Source organism: Pochonia chlamydosporia, chromosome 5, assembly GCF_001653235.2.
Source record: "Pochonia chlamydosporia 170 chromosome 5, whole genome shotgun sequence".
In the NCBI taxonomy this organism is placed as follows: domain Eukaryota; kingdom Fungi; phylum Ascomycota; class Sordariomycetes; order Hypocreales; family Clavicipitaceae; genus Pochonia; species Pochonia chlamydosporia.
The window spans coordinates 963,745-982,070 of NC_035794.1; the positions used below are offsets into that span (position 1 = coordinate 963,745).

General features: G+C 49.6%; 9 protein-coding genes across 9 annotated transcripts; 4 read left to right on the top strand and 5 right to left on the bottom strand.

Annotated features, from left to right (window-relative positions):
- Positions 1-1,610: 1,610 nt before the first annotated feature.
- Positions 1,611-1,985, top strand: VFPPC_16197 (hypothetical protein; the record flags this gene model as incomplete). The annotated part of the gene is made up of 1 exon (XM_018293950.1): positions 1,611-1,985. One exon carries the CDS (start codon positions 1,611-1,613, stop codon positions 1,983-1,985), a length of 375 nt encoding a protein of 124 aa, XP_018141601.1.
- Positions 1,986-2,024: 39 nt separating this feature from the next.
- VFPPC_05578 (hypothetical protein) lies at positions 2,025-3,296 on the top strand (the record flags this gene model as incomplete). The annotated part of the gene is made up of 1 exon (XM_018284747.1): positions 2,025-3,296. One exon carries the CDS (start codon positions 2,025-2,027, stop codon positions 3,294-3,296), a length of 1,272 nt encoding a protein of 423 aa, XP_018141602.1.
- A 202-nt stretch (positions 3,297-3,498) lies between these two features.
- VFPPC_05579 (DNA polymerase subunit delta-2) lies at positions 3,499-5,185 on the bottom strand (the record flags this gene model as incomplete). The annotated part of the gene is made up of 4 exons (XM_018284748.1): positions 3,499-3,722; positions 3,776-4,715; positions 4,773-5,082; positions 5,139-5,185. The coding sequence occupies 4 exons, from the start codon at positions 5,183-5,185 to the stop codon at positions 3,499-3,501; spliced, it is 1,521 nt and encodes a 506-aa protein (XP_018141603.1).
- A 296-nt stretch (positions 5,186-5,481) lies between these two features.
- VFPPC_16198 (hypothetical protein) lies at positions 5,482-5,649 on the bottom strand (the record flags this gene model as incomplete). The annotated part of the gene is made up of 1 exon (XM_018293951.1): positions 5,482-5,649. The coding sequence occupies one exon, from the start codon at positions 5,647-5,649 to the stop codon at positions 5,482-5,484; it is 168 nt and encodes a 55-aa protein (XP_018141604.1).
- A 323-nt stretch (positions 5,650-5,972) lies between these two features.
- VFPPC_05580 (GCN5-related N-acetyltransferase (GNAT) domain-containing protein) lies at positions 5,973-6,515 on the top strand (the record flags this gene model as incomplete). Its single annotated transcript, XM_018284749.1, has 1 exon — positions 5,973-6,515. One exon carries the CDS (start codon positions 5,973-5,975, stop codon positions 6,513-6,515), a length of 543 nt encoding a protein of 180 aa, XP_018141605.1.
- A 280-nt stretch (positions 6,516-6,795) lies between these two features.
- Positions 6,796-8,217, bottom strand: VFPPC_05581 (repressible acid phosphatase; the record flags this gene model as incomplete). The annotated part of the gene is made up of 1 exon (XM_018284750.1): positions 6,796-8,217. One exon carries the CDS (start codon positions 8,215-8,217, stop codon positions 6,796-6,798), a length of 1,422 nt encoding a protein of 473 aa, XP_018141606.1.
- A 1,000-nt stretch (positions 8,218-9,217) lies between these two features.
- On the bottom strand, positions 9,218-10,198 carry VFPPC_05582 (valacyclovir hydrolase; the record flags this gene model as incomplete). The annotated part of the gene is made up of 1 exon (XM_018284751.1): positions 9,218-10,198. One exon carries the CDS (start codon positions 10,196-10,198, stop codon positions 9,218-9,220), a length of 981 nt encoding a protein of 326 aa, XP_018141607.1.
- Positions 10,199-12,316: 2,118 nt separating this feature from the next.
- Positions 12,317-13,645, top strand: VFPPC_13871 (hypothetical protein; the record flags this gene model as incomplete). The annotated part of the gene is made up of 2 exons (XM_018291643.1): positions 12,317-12,871; positions 12,926-13,645. 2 exons carry the CDS (start codon positions 12,317-12,319, stop codon positions 13,643-13,645), a joined length of 1,275 nt encoding a protein of 424 aa, XP_018141609.1.
- A 286-nt stretch (positions 13,646-13,931) lies between these two features.
- On the bottom strand, positions 13,932-16,363 carry VFPPC_05584 (nitrate assimilation regulatory protein nirA; the record flags this gene model as incomplete). The annotated part of the gene is made up of 5 exons (XM_022428465.1): positions 13,932-14,505; positions 14,569-14,904; positions 14,963-15,285; positions 15,343-16,128; positions 16,202-16,363. 5 exons carry the CDS (start codon positions 16,361-16,363, stop codon positions 13,932-13,934), a joined length of 2,181 nt encoding a protein of 726 aa, XP_022284268.1.
- Between the last annotated feature and the right edge of the window lie 1,963 nt (positions 16,364-18,326).

The window sequence follows — 18,326 nt, forward strand, 5'->3', positions numbered from 1 at the left end:
TGTCACAACCAGGATGGATACAGGAATCTGCGTCTCAGTGGAATCTTCTGACATGTAATGTTCCCTAAGATGGTTCGAGTACCGGTAAGCCGTGCGAAATATGATCAACTACCTACCTAGTAGGTAATAATGGATGGTTTCGCGCCGCTTGGCGTCTAGTTGACTCCTCAACAACATGGCATGCCAGCCGTCGTCAATGATGATTTCCACAACACCAACTCCCGTCGTCTCCGAATTGATGGAGGTACCAATCAGCACCGTCGTGAAGCATTTCTGGGCCAGCAGAAGCCACCAAGATAGTGATTGAATTGAGGTTACCGCCCTTTGTTCACGCAATCTGGGACTCGCGCATTCCCCATTCCCAGCATATTGTATGTATGGCGTTGGAGAGGACCTGAATGAGTCCCACATTGGAAGAGAAAGCACGGGCAATAGGCTCCATGCCATCTATCTTCAAAATTATGGCCTGTTTGACAAGAACTCGGCTGGCGCTTCACATTCATTGATGCGGGCGCTTTGATATTGAACCACACTCACACCCGTCCTGGTCTTGTCAATTTGCTCTTGAGTGGTATGAGAGCCGCAAATACCTCGGAATCGCGCGTCGTCCGCCGGCATTTTCTAGCCATTTCGTTCCCCCCATTTCATCAAGATCGACGTTAATCGCGTCACCACGCGACTTGCTCTTGTACCACCGAACTTCATGCAAACGATGCCGCACCCCAAATTCCGAGCTTGTCCGTGGCATCCTGCCGAAACGCAATCTATCAAAGATTGCGATTTTGAGCCGGGTCTGGATCTGCAGCCACTTTTGGAGCCACGTTTGGGGTCATGGCGCTGTGACTTGTGAGGGTTCTTTGCAACTTCACACGGTGTGGTCATGTGGACAGCAGGTCGTCTTTGCTCAAGTGAGATGCAAGGAACCTTGCTCGTGAGCCAGATAGCAAACGAAAGTTGTCGCTGCACGTTCCTTGTCACCGACTTTTGTGCTATTAGCTTGTCGAGACACACTCATCAAATCTGGGGTTCAACTCCAGGTGTTGCCTTGGCACACCAACACTTCACCCTGACCAACTTAGACCACTTTGCAAACGGAGACAGCAGACCGGAACCAAACCTTGCACCTCAGGCTGCCGAACATTGGCTATTGTATTAGAGGCCATATCAGAAATCTGGGAAGAGTACGAAGTAACGAGTTGGCGAAATCGAGATGCTCCTGAGTGGCTCAACAGCTGCACAACCAACCTGTCCAGTCAAAACACTGGCACCTACTACACACATCAACACACTCACAATTTCACTCTCACACTCACACCCACACCTTGCTTCCCTCTTTCCTTTCATTCTATGCCAGATGGTGGACTGAGCTAGGCTCAACTGAGAAAAAGCATAGTATCATGCGCATTGGGAAATTTGTATTCTTACCTTGCTCACATCTTTTTTGTTCCATACATTTTGTTTTACCCAGTCAACTATCAACAACTCAAATATTGCGGAATCACGACAGGCACAAACTGCCCAAGTTTATTGACTTCATTTATCCCAACATTCTCCACCAAAATTTAGGTCCGCATCTAGTTTTATTGCCAGCAACCACATAAACATCCACGATGGCAACTGGAGAGCTTGGCGCCGGTTTCCCTGATGACAGCCCGGAGCTCCTCTTGTTGCAGAACCTGGCACCTATTCTTCATCGAGATACAACAGAAGCGACTGACAGAACAGATGCCGTCGCAGAAGATGATTCTACTTTCATTGCAGAGCAGTGTACGCCTGCATCTGCCCAAACCGACGACACCCAAGAGTCTCAGAGATCCACACGAAATAAACGAGCTCGTTCGGCAAGCCGACCAAAGAGTAAGCGAAGCAAGAAACGAAAGATAATCTGTTCTGGAGAAACACAACCATGCAATTCTGAGTCACAAGGACCAGTAGGAAAGGTAGACTGGGAGAAAAAGCTAAATGAGATGCGCGGCGTGAACTAGGAGACCTCAACGCGCAGACGACTGAGACAGCCAACAAATATGGCACCATTTCCCAATATTCCGGATCCATTTGACGATGATTCATCTGGTGATGAAAAACCACAGCAAGCTGATGATGAAGCTACCGTCTCTCAGTCTATTCATACGGCGCCGAGAGCCTCAAGCATTGCCGAAAGAAACAATTTGGGCAACAGACAGCGGGTTGACTTGATCAGAAGCTCGACGAGACGTCCCCCTGCATCCCTTTTGCATCGATTTCCCACAGAAATAAGGCTAGCAATATATAAACATCTCCTTGTGACTAAGAAGGAAATACAGGTTCATTCCGGCTGGGAGCAGGTCTATAGACGACAACAGCTAAGTATTCCGACGAGTATCTTGCGTACCTGCCGCGGCATTTACAACGAAGCTATTGGCGTTTTATATGGAAGAAATAAGTTTTTGTACAAATTGCGAGACCATGTTCCCCGAGTCACTGACGTCGACCAAGTGGCGCAAATTGACGACTATGACACGGCTTTACCAAGCAATACCTTCATTCAGGGAGATAGTGAGGACTATGATGAAGAGGATGAAGAAGACGGCGACTCGGACTGGGAAGAGGAGACAAGTGTCTCAAGTAGACACCAGCCACGAAGCACTAGGCGTCGAACCGCGCGACGGGCTGTGGCAGAGCCAGATATCAACGTCAAAAAGCACCTGCATCTCTTTCGGCGCATCACCATAGAAGCTGAGCAGAATCGGTACCTAAAAGCTACAAAATTACTCATGGCAAGTGCCATTGCAACGTTTGAGTACAAACACAAACAAGGCACACCAGATCATGCTTTATCAGCCCACCTCCAGATGTTGACCGTCCGGATGCATCCAAGATGGGAGCCCACCGAGGACACAAATAACGAAGCAGGCGGCGAATATACATTCGTCGATTTCTTCCATAAACAGTCACCAGTAATAAGGGCAATCCGAGGTCTAGACTTCCAGTTTCTACGCGTGGAACTGATGGGCTGTCGCAGAGGCGACGAAGAGGTCAAAGGCCGGACCTTCCAGATGGACTTTAGATGTTCACGGCCCAACAATGGTAAGAATGGAAATATGGCGTCTGTTTGGGCCAATGACGTGGTGATGCAGATCGGACGACGCTGCAGGGCAGCCAAAGCGGCAAATGCACTGGATTCGTTGGATGAGCGTTTTGCCGAGACGTGCAAAGAGTATTTGAAGAAAGCGGACTGGAGTTGGGATGGGGTTTACCACGATGATGGGGAGAGTGAGGATGACTTGAATCTTGACGACGTCGATATATCATTTTGATGCGGTGATGAATACGTAGTTGAGAGCGTTTGACGAATGGGACACCCGGCATTTTCACAGATTAGCGCGTAAATTCGGGCCGTAATTTGGTCATAAGTCGTAATACTATTTTTGCCCTACCCTTGCTACATATCACCAATTGTGAAAAGTATCTTCAAACCGGGTATTTCCACTGAAATTTGTACCACCACGGCTCTTCAGGTTATCTCTTCTTCCCAAACCCAACCAACTCTACCTCCATCGTTTCCATATCAACAAGCACCAGCTCCTTTGTCTCCGCGAATGACGGCACAGTAACTAGTCTGACGGATTGGCCCTCGGGTCCAGCAATCGTCTTTGTCGAAAACTCAGGCTGGCAACCCACAAAATACAAATGCGGACACGTACTCATGACAAAAGGATCGTCTTCCTGAAACGGATAGCTCCCTACCACCAGTTAGCCTAAACCGAGCACCACGGGCCATGGCACAACAACTTACACAATGTATCAGGGGCGGTTGGCGCGCAACACCTCCATCTACACATGGCCTCCATCATGCCCAGTCTATCATCACTATCCACATACTTGCACACATCATCTACGTTCTGGCCCCCCGTACCCAGGACCCTCCACCCCTCGATCTCCGCCTCCCACGGATTCGTGACCGCGTCAAACCACCCCGGTTCCTTGGAATTGGCCGGCTCAGGACCATATGCCCTTGCGCGAGGGAACATGGCCATGTGGATAGGTTGCTGGGGGTAGCTTGCGTTGGCGGGATCCTGCGCCCCCGGGAGAAGCGTAACCGGCATAGAAGGCAGCAACACACTGACGAACTCGTCGAAGAGCTGTGACGGGACGGCATTGTAGGAACTTGCGTCGTAGCCGTACTTTTTGCTGCCCTTCTTCTCGACTTCCTCTTCTTTGCGCTCCGTTGTAGTGGAGATGGAGTTTCCAGCAATGATGAGCCTGCTTATGGATGCGACTTCTTCCTGGTCAGTCGAGGCGAGTGCCTCGCCGAGGAGGTATTCTTGTAGGAGGTTGAGTTCGATGGCATGAGAGGCGTCCGTGTTGGAGAAGGAGAGTCCTGATACGATGGCGATTTTTTTGCTGCGCGATGAGACGTCCGTCATTTCCTCGTCCTCATCCTCGTCTTTGATTTGTTTCCGCTTGCCGTGGCCGTTTGTGCTGGGTTTCTTGGAGAGGGCCCATCGGTCGGGTTGGGCGGGGAGGTCGGGGAACTTGAGGTCGATGACTTCGAATTCACCGCTGCTGTTTTCGGTGCCCATGACGGCGATTATGCACCCCGTTACGAGGGGGATGCTCTGTAACAGGTCTCCTACTAGACGGATGCGGCCGGAGTCGTCTTCCAGCATGGTTTGGTCGGAGCCGTCGTGGGAGAAGTAGGTCTGCTGGGTTGATATGGGGGCGGAAATCCACCGCTGTGATTGTTAGCATGATGCTCGGTCCGTGAAAAGCAGAGGGAACTGGCGTCTTACGTCTTTGGACACATCTTCTAGAATGTTAGGCTTGAGCGGCATATCCATGTATACTGTGCCCGCGACCCAGCAAAGCTCGCCTTGGCGGACGTCAAGGACTCGTTCGACTTTTTTCACTTCCTCGCCGCCGATGACGGTTCCTTCCCAAGCGGTTGATGCGACTTGCTCTACGGCGGGCTTGATCTTGGTGAGACGGAGGAAGTACATGTCGCCATATTGCTGCTTGTAGGACCGTTGTTTGTCGAGTTCGAAGGAGGGGAGGGGCTTGTATGAATCGGCGACTCGTTCGAGGGTGGTGGTTGCGCCATCACTGGGAGGGATGTTAGATTGGAGGGATGTGTGCAATTGAGGGTGAGTTGGACTTACGATGCGGATTTGGGGATGAGATGGGATACCTCGTCGAGGGTCACCATGTTGGGTGGCGAGTGCTCTGCGTTGACGCAGATTGTCGATGGATGCAAAGAGGATAGGATTGGTAGCCTGGTAAAATGGAGCTTGTGAAGTGTGGTCTGGTGAGACGCGTCGAGGTTTGTCAATTGAGTGAGGCGCGTTTGCAAGCTGCGGGCACTTAAAGAGGTGAAGTGGGGTTACGTATATGCACGTTTAACCTGGAGCTGGAGAGGAGGGACTTCAATGTTGGCGGGGCAGAATTGATTGACTTCAAGAACTTTGAACACGAACATCGTCCATTGTGTTTCCGTAATGCACATCAAGTCAATGGCGATGATAGCACGAGGATGTTTTCGACTACTTGTAACTGGACATAATGGAGTTGGTAGTACTTGATGTGTATGGAGCCAAGCATCCCAAGACCTTTGGAGCCTACATGTGACGCGAATGGACGCAGGGGCAACGCCTCATCACTTACTTTTATCATGGAATCTTTGCAAAACTGTTATTGACTGCAGCTTCATGCTAAAAATCACCTTGTGTGGCGTCCTTGAACCTGAACTTGACTGCATCATATCGTTTGAAGTCGCGACTTGACCGCTCTGGTCACAGGTATGACTCATCTTTCCTTGCTCTGTGACGACATGCCTGAGCTGAAGCAACATTGAGATCAGTCAACTCTTTTAAAAGAAGCAATCGATACTTGACCTGTGATATATGAATAACAACTCATAAAATATATCCGGTCACGCGCCTAGATCCACAGACAGAGGTCCCTCCATCGCATTCCCTACCTATCATTATATCAGAATGCCCCCTTCAGACGCACCATGGACATCATCATCTCCAGACGCCACCGGCCGAAAATTAATACAGCTCCCTCTCCCTGTGCTAGACGCCCTCGGCAACAGTCAGCTTGAAAAAGCTCGCACCCTGTCAAACCTACCGCTCACGCCGTACATCGCCACCGAATGCGCAAGAGTATGGAGAAGGCGGGCAGGCCAACTACGTGCAAACCCAGATGACGCACCATGGGTCACTCGGCTACTAGTAACTGCGGATGGCACAGTTGTAGGACGAGCCGGGTTTCACGGGATACCTGACAGCGAGGGAATGGTCGAAGTAGGCTACTCGGTTGATCCACAGTACCGGAGACAAGGACACGCCCGTGCCGCTCTGAGGATTATGATTGATGTAGCGAAGAGTGTACCAAGTGTTAGGAAAGTGCGAGCGACAGTTGCGCCGGGTAATGTAGCTAGTAGGGCTTTGGTTGACAGCTTTGGATTTGTAGAGGTTGGGGAGCAGTGGGATGAGGAGGATGGGCTGGAGATTGTCCTTGAGATTGAGTCGTGAGGATGAGGATATAAATTAGTTGTTGAGTGCATTGGATTCTGGGATTACGATTAGAGTACGTGGTTGATAGCTGATGCGTATGGCTCTTTCATGTATATATACTTAAGTAAGTAGTCCCCGGCACGGGAACTCCAAGCGCCAAGGTTGAACAGTCCAGGCTAATGTCCCGCCTCAACTTCTCCTCGGTTCCATCTATAAGGAGAAGTTGTTCCCTCTATCACAAGCAATGCACTTTTGTGTGCTTTCCCTCTCCTTGCCACACAGGAATGTCCAAGACCTCTCACTTCCCCACAACAGTTCCATTATTGGAATTAGTATAAAACGAGATCGAATCCGTCGAATTGTCATAAGAGTTACCGCACACCTTCGAATAACCCTGAAACATGCTTTCTCGCTGCCGCAGAAACTTTTTTAGTCCGTCCGCTGAGCAACTTTGTCCAGGACCGTCGAAACAACCCGGCAAGACCTGAGGACTCTGGTTCAGCAGAACTCGATAATATGTCGATGTAGTAGAGGAACCCGAACTGCTACTTTTGTCTTCCGTGGTTGCGTGGCCACCGTTTGAAGTACAGTTCATGCGCTCAATGGCAATGTTCGTAAGAAACGGAAGAATACGACTTGAGATCCATGCGCGATTATAATTGATCTGGTCCAAAGGCATGGTGGCGTTGACATCATTCCCTCCAGAGAAGGCACTGTTGTTGAACAAGCCCATGGCGACGAGGACCGTCGGCGGCAACTCGCGATGCGAGAAGGAGACATACAGATCTTGGGCAGAGCTGCCAGCAGACAAGAGGTCCAGCGTCCTGTTAAGCCACGGGAAGCCAATGACGCCAGAATACGGACTACCATATCCAGTGTTGTAGTGGTACTGAATGTCTTGGCCGTACTCGAACTGCAGCCACTCGTCTGGTGTGAAGAGTTCAGTCGAGCAGAATGGCGACGAGCCGCGGATGACTGTGTCGTACCCGCACATTGCTTGCATCGCCGTGACATCGTCAGACGTAAAGTTGAATCCTGGGGCAAGAGACTTGAGACGAGCGATGATGGGCGCAGTGTACGTCTTGATATATGTGCTTTGTTGCTTGGAACCCGCGTCAGCAGCATAGCGGCTACAACTCTTATATGGTGTCAAACTGTCGGCGCCAGCCTTCTTCCCCTCTGGAATCTCGACTACGTTGATGGTATTGTCGTCCATTTCGAGACCCCGAACGAAGCCTCTGGCACTTTGCACGGTTCGCTCCGCCGTTGAAGCCCATACCCGCTGTGGTAGTCGCAGTTTCGGATACCTGTATGAGATGGAGAGTCCGAGTTGGGCGGCTTCCACTTTACCCGTTCTCGTTAACAGTTCCTGCTCACCGAACGATGGGGCCTCCCAGTTTGCTAAGAAGGCAAGTTGCGGTATTTTGGACCAGTCGACTGTTGCGTTGCCTAACTTGTGGAGGAATGGTTCTAGATACTCCTCAAAGTCGAAGTCGTTTGCGTTGATAGCTGCGTGTCGTACGAGGTATGCTGCTCGAGTCACTGTGCAGCCCTGAGGAGGTTTGGGATCTCGAGGAGGGTCTGCGGGCTCGTAGTATGGTGCGATTCCTGCGAGATGCTCTAGGGGATTAAAAGAGTATGTTGAGTAAAGGGTCTGGAACTGCATGGCCGTGGTTGTTGCGACGATAGCAGAGGAAACGAGAAGTTTGGCCGACTTCATTTTGGCGATGGGCGGTGAAAATTGTTAACTATGTCTCGTTTTGTGCTGTTTATTGTCTTTAATTTCTTGTCATTATCTGGCCATGGTTCGGTAGGAAGAATGAGGTGTCAAGGAATGGTCGACTGACAGGCCACTTGGAGAAGAAGAGACGACCGGTATAAATGTAATTCCAGAACACGACTCCTTGAAATGGTTTACTGCAGTGTAAACTGCAACACAGCTACTGGGCAGTGGATAAAAAGCAAATCCATGGATAATTGGGAGCAATTAAAAGGACATATACGTCAGACATAAACTAGTCGTCAGCAGAAAAGCTTGGAACTAATGCTAATCTTTGCTCTTGTTGGAAACGAAGCTTTAGTCCTGCATGGTACACTAGAGCTTAGCACTAAATTAGCCAATTCCACGTTGTTGTACGTCATTGACGCAGCAGTATCTCGATCGAAAGTCGATCAAGACTGGGGTAGCCAGACAAGAATGGTAAGATTAATAAATACAATAGGTCTAGCTCCATGGCCACATCTCGGGTTTCTTCCGGCCGCCCTCTCTCCTTGGGTCTCAGGAACAACACGTCCGCCACAATTCTTTAACCTCGCATGCTGTAGTATGTATGTTCTGGGTAGTGGCTCATTTGTGGTTCCTACGTGTTGTGCTAACGCATCATTCCGTCACAGTTAAAGGCGTCGCTTTGGCCGGCTAACTGCCGTGATTAATCACTACTCTTAGACCCAAGAGCGCATCCAGGTGCGAAAAACAGTGCGATACGATGCAGTGGACTATGGCGGCATTCGTTTCCTCAATTGAATGCTCAGATTGAGAGAAACCGCCCGTTTCAAGAGGCATTCGTACCCACGGCCGGTATCTAATTACATGTCGAGCACCCTACCCAACACGTCTTGTGCATCAATCTGAAGTCTAAACTGAGAGCCTACTTCCATGCATCTTCTTACCATCTAAGCAATCATTTCAAGACTTCTTGATCGCTATTGGCATGAAATGTTCACAGTTGCCTCCAAACCTTGCCGATATAGTCAGCAACCTCTCTCGCCCTGTCCCTTACAACACCATGTCCAACATCGGGAACAACGGCAACATTAGTGAAACCAAGGTCGTTGAGCTGCTCCTCGGTACACAAGTCATCTAGACCCCCCAACACAACCAGAGAAGGAATCCCGGTGCCCACAGCCCTGGCGAACTCAGCGTCATTATCCATTACACTAGCATCTCTGACCACTGCCACGACAGAAGCCACATGTCCCGGATGTTCACGCATTTGCCATTCTCGTACAGCTTCGGCGACGACCTCGCCATTTCTAACACGCTCCTGCCAATCCGAAGGGACCATTAGCTCACCACCCTCCAGGAACTCCAGCACCCATTTCCGAGCCGCAGTTTCGTCGTCACAGTCTATTCGCAGATGTTTGCGCTCTTCCTCAGTGAAATTCGCCGAGCGAATAAGACCAGCTGGTGCGACAAGGGTGAAGCTCGAAACCCGTGATGAGCGAGAGGCAGTGTATCCTGCAGTCAGGGAGCCGCCAAACGAGAAGCCAACGAGGTGTGCTGACGGCCACTCCAAATGGTCTAGCACAGAATCTAGAAGCTGATGGAATAAGCTGGCATCGTGAGGCATGACAGGCGTGTCACTAAGCCCGTGGCCCCAAAGGTCGATGAGAACGAAATGGGCGTTGGGAAAGGATTCTTTCAGGGCACGGGCGAGCGGGAACATGCCCAGAGCTGGAGTTTGCACGCCATGGATGAAGAGTACGCGATCTGGGGCGCTGGAATTGTTCCCAGGGACAGACGGAAGAAACTCGTAGTAGGCGGCCTTGCCGTTACTCGTGCTCACGTATTTGGCGGGTGGGAGAAGCGTGCCAAAGGTTGATGTGAATGAAGCCTCGGTTGGGCCGGAGATTGGCGGGCTCGATGGGCTCGTTTTTGCACCTGGGCGCGGGAGAACAACGTCGCTTGAGTCTAGGGGCATTGCGAATAAGTCTGAATTGAGGTTTGGGCGGAGAAGAGCTACGGATTGCTGGTGCGGGTTTTATGGTGTTGTTGGTGAATAAGCAGGATGACGAGTATCTTAGTGCTGATGGTACTGGAGCAGTGTCATCATGATGACTCTTACAATGAAGGAATTTTGACGTGTGTATTCTAAAGCTATACTTCTTGACAAAAGCCTAATAATTTGGTTTCTTGCTTCTTGAAAATAACATGTACGAGGCCAAACTTGGGACACTTCGTCTTTAGTAATGCTGGAGAAAGCTGGTGATGTGGGTCGACGATGTGTGTCGGATATAGCAGCGTGGACAATATTACGGATAAATGCTAATTACCCGGGTCAATTCAATGCCCGGGGAGAATCACGACCACTCTTGACAGGTCGGGAAATAAAAAGGAGAGTTTCGAAACTTATATCGACGATACACGGTGTTATGATCTGATAAGAATGCGGCCGACCTTCCCGGCCACAAGCAAATGCAACTGCCCTATATCTTGCTTCCTAGACTTTCTGGGGGTACAGTATTTGGTCATATCTTCATGTCATAATGTGACAGTAGCAAGAAGGGTATTTACAGGAGGGCATCAGAGCCGTGTTGATGACAATAACTGGGAACCTACCCAAACACTCTGGATTCTACCCAATATCCAGATTCCAGATCTCATGAACACAACCGCCCGTAGTCGGATTGCAAACTCACCACCGATGCTGACGAAGTGATTGGAGCATTGATCCTTGTGTAAACTACCTCAACCATGTCCAGCACTCCCTCCCTTAGAAAACACCCACCGAAACGAGCACGACTCAGGAGCAACACCACCCTCATGCTACCAGCATCAACTCCATAAGCACATATTTGATAACAAGACGCGACTGGTGGCCTGTAGGTACCGATCACCCATTACCGCCAACCGTTCTCGTCTGATTCCCAACATGAAACGAATGCACGACTCCGCCTTCGGGTTTGCGTCAGCCCGCTCAATGGCTCTGCGCCACGAACATCACAAACCAACAGACTCAACACAAGCAACAACAGCACATCAAATTTTCACGCAGTAGATTGATTTTAGTGCGGCAACGGCCCGTGTCGGTTCGTGCCCCTCTGCGCTAATCATCCCACATCCCAGATAACGCCGCCGCTTGGACCTCGCATTGTCTCGTGCTGTCTTAGCCCCTGGCTGTCAACGCCACGTTCCGTAATAGGTCGGCGGTGATGTCAAGTTCGAGCGGAATTACGCCAGGAAACATCAACTGCGCGAGTTGACAATATGTGGCTTTTCTGCCTGGCTCTGGCTGCTCATGTTGTTGGAGATCATGTCATGGCGATGCGGAGTTGTCGGACAATTGGTAGACCGCCAATTTAGACTGGACGTGATGGTTAGATTTGCAGCATATCGTAGCCTTGGTTCGATGTAGTTGTCTATGGTGCTGATTTCGTGTTGGAGTCTGACAAGAATGTGGCATTTACCTCTAAATGGTGGCCATATTAGGTGTAATATATTCATGGGCTGGATCTGATAAGACCCAAGATGAACCCCAACCCAGAAATCTCGGCCCTTTGCCCTCTTTGCAACTCCTGGTCATTCCGGCAGTCGGCAGTTGACTCGTCATCTTGGAGCGCATTATTTCCTCCGGTCTGCCCAAATGCTTGTCGGAATGTACGAATTGGTCGCAGCATGACGCTGCCCGCCCAATTCGAGGGAACCCCTTGTCTATCACAGGGATATTCTCGCCCTCAGCAACTGAAACGTATTCTTCAGCAGGTTCAAAGCGGCCAGACGCTAACAGCGCCGAGAAAATAAAGCGACAACATCGAGGTGTGGCTGAGAGAACGATGTTTCAATATGCTTGGTAGTACATGCATTGGAGATGCCACAGACGTCTTGTACTCTCGTAAATGTATTTACCTTTCTCTCCACGATATTGCTCCTTTACGTATTCACTACACATGCGACTACCTCGCATCGGGAAGTAGTAATCCATTACATCATGATTCTGGTTTAACAAGAGACTGGCCAAAACGACCCATTCCCATCTTCTATATCGGAAATGACTACCAGATGCTGAGCCTCGCCAATCTTTCAACTACGCTACTCCGAAATGGTTTCTCCAACGGCCACTGGTACCCTGTTTATCCTCCTCGGCCAGACCTGGGGTTTCAAATTACGCAAGTTTAGACTAAAAACCCGAGAGATACCACAAGAACACTCACATGACCTCTTTCTCACAATAACACAAGAAGCACTACTGAGAGATAACCCAAAGAACATAACGGATGCCGTCTTTGGGTTAGTTGGCATCCAGTCGGCTAGATTCGGGGCAGGCACCGTCAAGAACCTCGACTGTCTAAAGCAGGAGATTGCAGACCAAGCATTTACAAACGGCAAAGCGATAAAGGATCTACGACTCATGGCAGGGGCTTTAGTATACCAAGCATTAGAAGTGAATACCATTCGAGTCGGATTAGCGAGCGCATCATGTACCGACAAGGCGAGGAATCCACAGGTAGGAGCCATATCACAGCATCAAGATCCAGCATCACCTAATGCTGCGAATATTAATAAAGCTGTCACGCTGGAGTTAGCCAGACAACTAAAGGGTATTGGGGCGGATCCTAATCTTGCTTTGCTCAGCGGCACCTTTGCCCCTGGTGATGTATGTTTCCGCAGATGGGTTAAACTGCAGAGATGATGTACTGACTGGAGGCAGTTGAATGATTCGACTTTAAAGGGCAATTCGTGCAACACTAAGGATCTACAGTTCGGATGCATATTCAGATTGAAGAAACTCGTTCTTGACGTCACTCAGTCAGATATTGCGGCGGCAGTCGCAACCATACCGCAGACCTTCACAGGGACAGGAGGCATACGGGCCACGGATCTGGTTGATTTGAATTCCTTTTCTACGCAAAACGCACCACAAAGAGACAATGGGTCTTCTACGACAAGAACCACTCAGGGGTTATCAACGGCGGCTATAGTTAGCATAGCGGTGGCGAGCCCCATTGTCGTGGGGGTGTTGATAATAGTTTGGTTTCTGTGGAAGCGTCGCCAAAAAGGACGACCGGCGGCGGAAATGTCAGAAGGGAGTGGAAGTGTTTATGAGAAGCCTGGAACAACGGCAGGCATCGAAATGGATGCTGTTGATACTGCTATTGCGGAGTTACCGGCGACGAGCATTGCCGAGGCTCCTGATCAGGACTATCAGAGCAGCGAGACTGATGTTTCGCCTCTATCGATTGGGAAGAGTGAACAATATCCTCGCGTGTTTCTTTACCCTCATCCTGGAAGACCTCTTAGCTACATTTCTGGATCTGTGGACCACATAGACGTGGGTAGAAGGCGGGAGTCGGATGCTGAGCACTTTGCCAATACTAAAGCTCAAAACAGGAGATGGGCAGTCTATGAGAAATCGAGGGAATATTTGTAGATACAGTAATCTGCAGCATCACAGTTTTATCACTGTTGTGGACACCTGTATTCTGTTTGAAGCACGTGCGGGAAATGTCCTGTATCATAGAATTCACATTGACATGGTTCCCACTGTCATATATTGTCAATGCTTACTCACTTTTTCATTCCAAGACGTCGTAGTTGCTCTGGGTATCTAAAAGGGACAAACTGGTGGCGAAAAAAGTTGCACCAACCGCACACTTTCCACCTACCAAGAACCATTTAATACAATCCATCAGCAAAAGTCCCAGCTTCACACACGCTCAATCCGAACCATCAACGGTAGTAAGCTCCTCAACCAAGATAAGCTCATCAAACTTGAGTGACATAAGCCGCATCTGCGCCTCCGACGGCGACGCCAATGACACAAGCCAGTCAAACACAAAACTGGTCGTAGGATCCTCCGCAGCAGCATGATGAAGACCAGACTTTTCAAACTCATCCATCAGGGCTCTAGCCTCGGATTTCGCAAACGCCCTTTTCTGCATTGCCAGTGACAGGATCCCCTTTGCGATGTCGTGAAAGACCGGGAAGCAAACATACAGACTTTTCCAGCAGTAAAAGGCGATTAAAAAGTAGGGCTTCCACTGCGGATCGGGGATATCTACTAGCAGGGCGGTGCAGAGGGTGAGCAAGCCTGGGTTGAGGAGGGCGCAGCGAAACGTGGTGAGGTTGTACGTGTAGCATTGGAGAACAAGCTGTTTTATTTGGTTGATGGACGCGGCGTAAATGGCTCTTGGGTGGCTGTCGTACGAAGTGAAGGATCGTAGACGATGTGTTCGTGGGCTGTTAATAAAGGGATGTAGAGTGAGGGCAACAGTGTAATGTAGCATCAAGCTGTAAACCTGTCAGCAAAGGTTTGAGCGTCAAAGGTTGTTTAATGTAGATATGTTGACTGACTGGAATATAGTCATGTTTAGGGGACTGCACGCATCCAAGGCGGCGTCATGTTTGATGGTGTTCGCCCAAGCGAATAGCTTGCGACACTTGGCCTCTGCGAATGCCATGGGAACGCGCTCACGAACAGGAATGTCGCTGTCCATGCGGTAGACAGCGGCTACTTCCTGAACGATTGTCCATAACTTGCACGACGAGGGGAATTCCCGTCCCACAAAGCGACACAAAGGAAGTGGCAGCGCTTTCAGAGTGTTGTTATCAGATACTCTGGTGTCTCCGGGGACTGGTAGACTTGGTGGAAAATGGATCGGCTGCTGCTCCAAGAAGAAGACGATGGTTCTGTGATTTGGAGACTATCTTAGCTTACATGTAGAACAGTACAGCTCGGATTACTCACGTTAACCAGTTGTATGCTCCCCAGGCAGTGTATGAAGCTGATCTTACGCGATCTGGTGCCATATCGTGGAGAGATTGCGCAAGAGGGTGCTCAAAAGGGACTCCAAAGAGACCTAGTCGTTCGGCCATGCACCGTCCTGCTAAGGACGCCTCCCTGCCTAGAGAGTCGTTTCCGTGAAGCATGCACGCGAAGCTGAATATTTCGATTGCCGCCACCGTTGTGACCGAGTCGTCGGCCATTTCGCCGTGCTGTAGCATCTCTGCCTCTTGGAAGAAGGCGGTCGTGAGGTATGCCGATTTAGGATCTACAGCTGTGTACCCTTGCTTTACGAATTTATTAGGAATTACTAGGATCGTAGGTAGACGAGGATCGTTACTTACACTCGACAAGTACAATATGGAGCAAACTAAAAAGGCGGAGCAAAACTGGAGGCCATGGCCGACGAGGTCTTCCAGAAATAAATCGCTGTCAAAAATACCAAAAATAGAGTGGTCGGTCGTGAGATAATAGGAAATAAGTCTCGCGGCAACCTCATTTGATACGGGTACTTTGATCCAGTAGCTGATGTCTAACTGACGCAATATGCTGTCGCAATATAGAGGAGGTATTGATGGCCCTATTGGGGATGAAAGTTGATGAAACGCTTCGCAATGGTTCCTGGATACCGGCTCATCACTATGGCTGCCATCCAACACGAATGATTCTTTTCCTTGGTTGCTTTGAGTTTTTGGCATGGAAGCCCTGGATTTTCGACCCGGGCTGTTGAACACGCCATCACCACTCTCCAGATCGACAACAGGGAGCTTCGGATACGCCGTCTGATACTGTGCCATTAGCTCAAACTCGACCTCCGACTGCGTAGATGGCGACATTGCGCGGGCGGTCTTGTGTTCAGAGAGACAGTTCCGCAAGAACACGCCTCCATTAGCCCTGGAGAGCAGGTAAGAAACATCTGGGACGAGGCGTAGTTGGGCGAGTACTCCCATGGCCTCATGGTCCGGTAGAAATCGGAGATAGTCCAAGAAATCTTGGTGATTCTTCAACTGATGCTGGAGCGCTCCAAGTTGCTCCGTGGTTCCAGCATTGCTGCCTCTTTGCCCTTGTCGGTAAACGCAATCCAGCTGTCGTCGACGACATGTCGTGCAACGCGGCCGCTTTCCATCACACTTCAATGTTGGCTAATCAGCAGACTTTCCTCTAATTAAAGGCCGAAGCGCACGCAAAGTTCTTTTATCTTACACTCTTTTTCTGAAGCCTACAATTATTACATGCAATGTGTGCGGGCCGACGTCGCTGCTTGCGGGGCTGAAAATCCTCGTCTTCTTGTTCAAGCTTGTCCACCGCTTCACTAGGTCGGGACGATGCAGGGAGGATAGGACGCTCTCTCTTCCTCGCCTCCATCACTTCACATTAGTAGGACTGATATCCTCGTACGATGATGGATGGATCGGCGGGTACGGCATCGAGAAAGGGGTGGTTGAAACGGCAAAGTTGGACGGGAAGTTGCCGAGAGGCTTTTGGCTTCACGCTACGGAATATTAATCCGCCTGGCGAAAATGTCTGGTACACTTGCCTGGTAACTTCCTATTAGGTATCAAGTCATCGGCTTCGGACGCTATCAGGATTCAGGAGCGGGGGGAGCGCCTCGATGCATAATTGGCTTGCTGCATGGGGTGTGTTTACATTCGCTGCTTCATCTCATTGGATTATTTGCATCTGGGGCCATCCCCGTATGGTGGAGGACAAACTATTGGTGAAGCTGAACCTGTCATTTTTTACGATGTGTATGTTGAGCTGGCGTGGCTGTCTTGTAGGATTTGATCGAGACTTGGACTTGGATGTACGTCAAACACAACTCGGATTTTTGTTTGCTGATGCTGTCTTATGCTTTGGCAGCCACAGAATAAAGAGGGTGTGATGTGCCAAGTTTCCTTCCGTGGCATGGCGAATGATATAGATTCTTCTGCCGCCGCCATAGAGTTGACTAGAACCTAATCAAAAGCAATTCTGGTCCCAGTTCTGTTCCGCTGACTAAGTCTGGGACCAATTCTCATCTCCGGGGTGATTGCGCCTGTATAGCCGTTTGAGAAAGTTCCTGTATCATGTTACCCAAGCGCTTCTTATCAGGATGATCTGTCATATCCACAGTATCAACAGGATACTGTGCCTGGATGTGCTCTGCACGTAAACGACTAGACCCATCAGGTGCTCTCCCGCACGTCAAGGAAACTCGGTAACCCATCCACGTCATCGGGAGCTAATTGGCGCTTAATAAGCTTAAAAAGTGTATAGGGGGTATAGTAGTTTTTGCCCTGCTACTAGTTCCTTTGCAGCCAGATACACGGTACTTCGCGAATCAATAATGCCATTCGACAATGCCAGCGCATTGGAGGTCACAGCAGGGTCAAGTTGACCTAGTTCTGTGAATGCCATGACGGCAGGGTATCCGTCAGGTACGTATCTGAATATCGGTATCGGTATAATTGCCGAAGATAGTACAGACGTATGAGAGCTTCGAAAGTATTACAATACTCGAGGTTCACGGAGCTAGGTGCGCAATATTCAAGTCAGAGTCGGAGGGACTGGAGGATTTGCTGGTTGTTGGCTCGTGAAAGTTGAATACAACGTTGTGAAAGAGCAGGCTGACTAGCCTGGGCCACTTGTTTAATAATCGGTGGCTTCACAAAGTGATATGGTTGTAGGCTGGAGCTAGCTAAGGTGCTACTTCTTGGGCTCTCGCACAGTTTTACCTCGTCCAGCTGAACAGGCTCCAGGCTGTGAAGTTGTTGGAAATGTGTTTTTTTCTCCTCGACAACGATGGATTTAAGTCATTAAAGATACATAGATCCTGGGTCATAGCTATAGCTTGTACAGCGTAGGCCATGCCTAATTTGTCCATAGACTGCTTGCCGTACACGGTATTTAATAAGGCTTCACTTGATATTGTGCGGTGCGTATCCTTTGTTTAGACTTTCTACAATGCTCACAAGCCATAGGGGCTGACTTGCAAGTTGGTACAGGTGGGTTTGGTGTTTGAGTCTCAGAAAGGTCTTCACTTGGCCGTGGAAGAATTGGGCGAGGCATACTACTTATATCATGTATGGTAGGATGTGTGGAAAAGTTGGGGAAACTGCTCATGTCAACGGAATATAACTTAAGCCTTCTATCTGAATTAGCGAAGTGTTCCATTTTGCTGGTCAAATGACCTAGCGGGAATTTTCTTTGATAGCTCTTCTCGTCAAAATGTTTGTGCATGATATCCTTCATAGTCTGCGCTGCACTGACAGGCACAATTCGTTGGAGACGAGGAGTGGCGTTGAGGCTAAACTGGACAAGAGCATTCGAACATAAAGCCCAGGCTGGA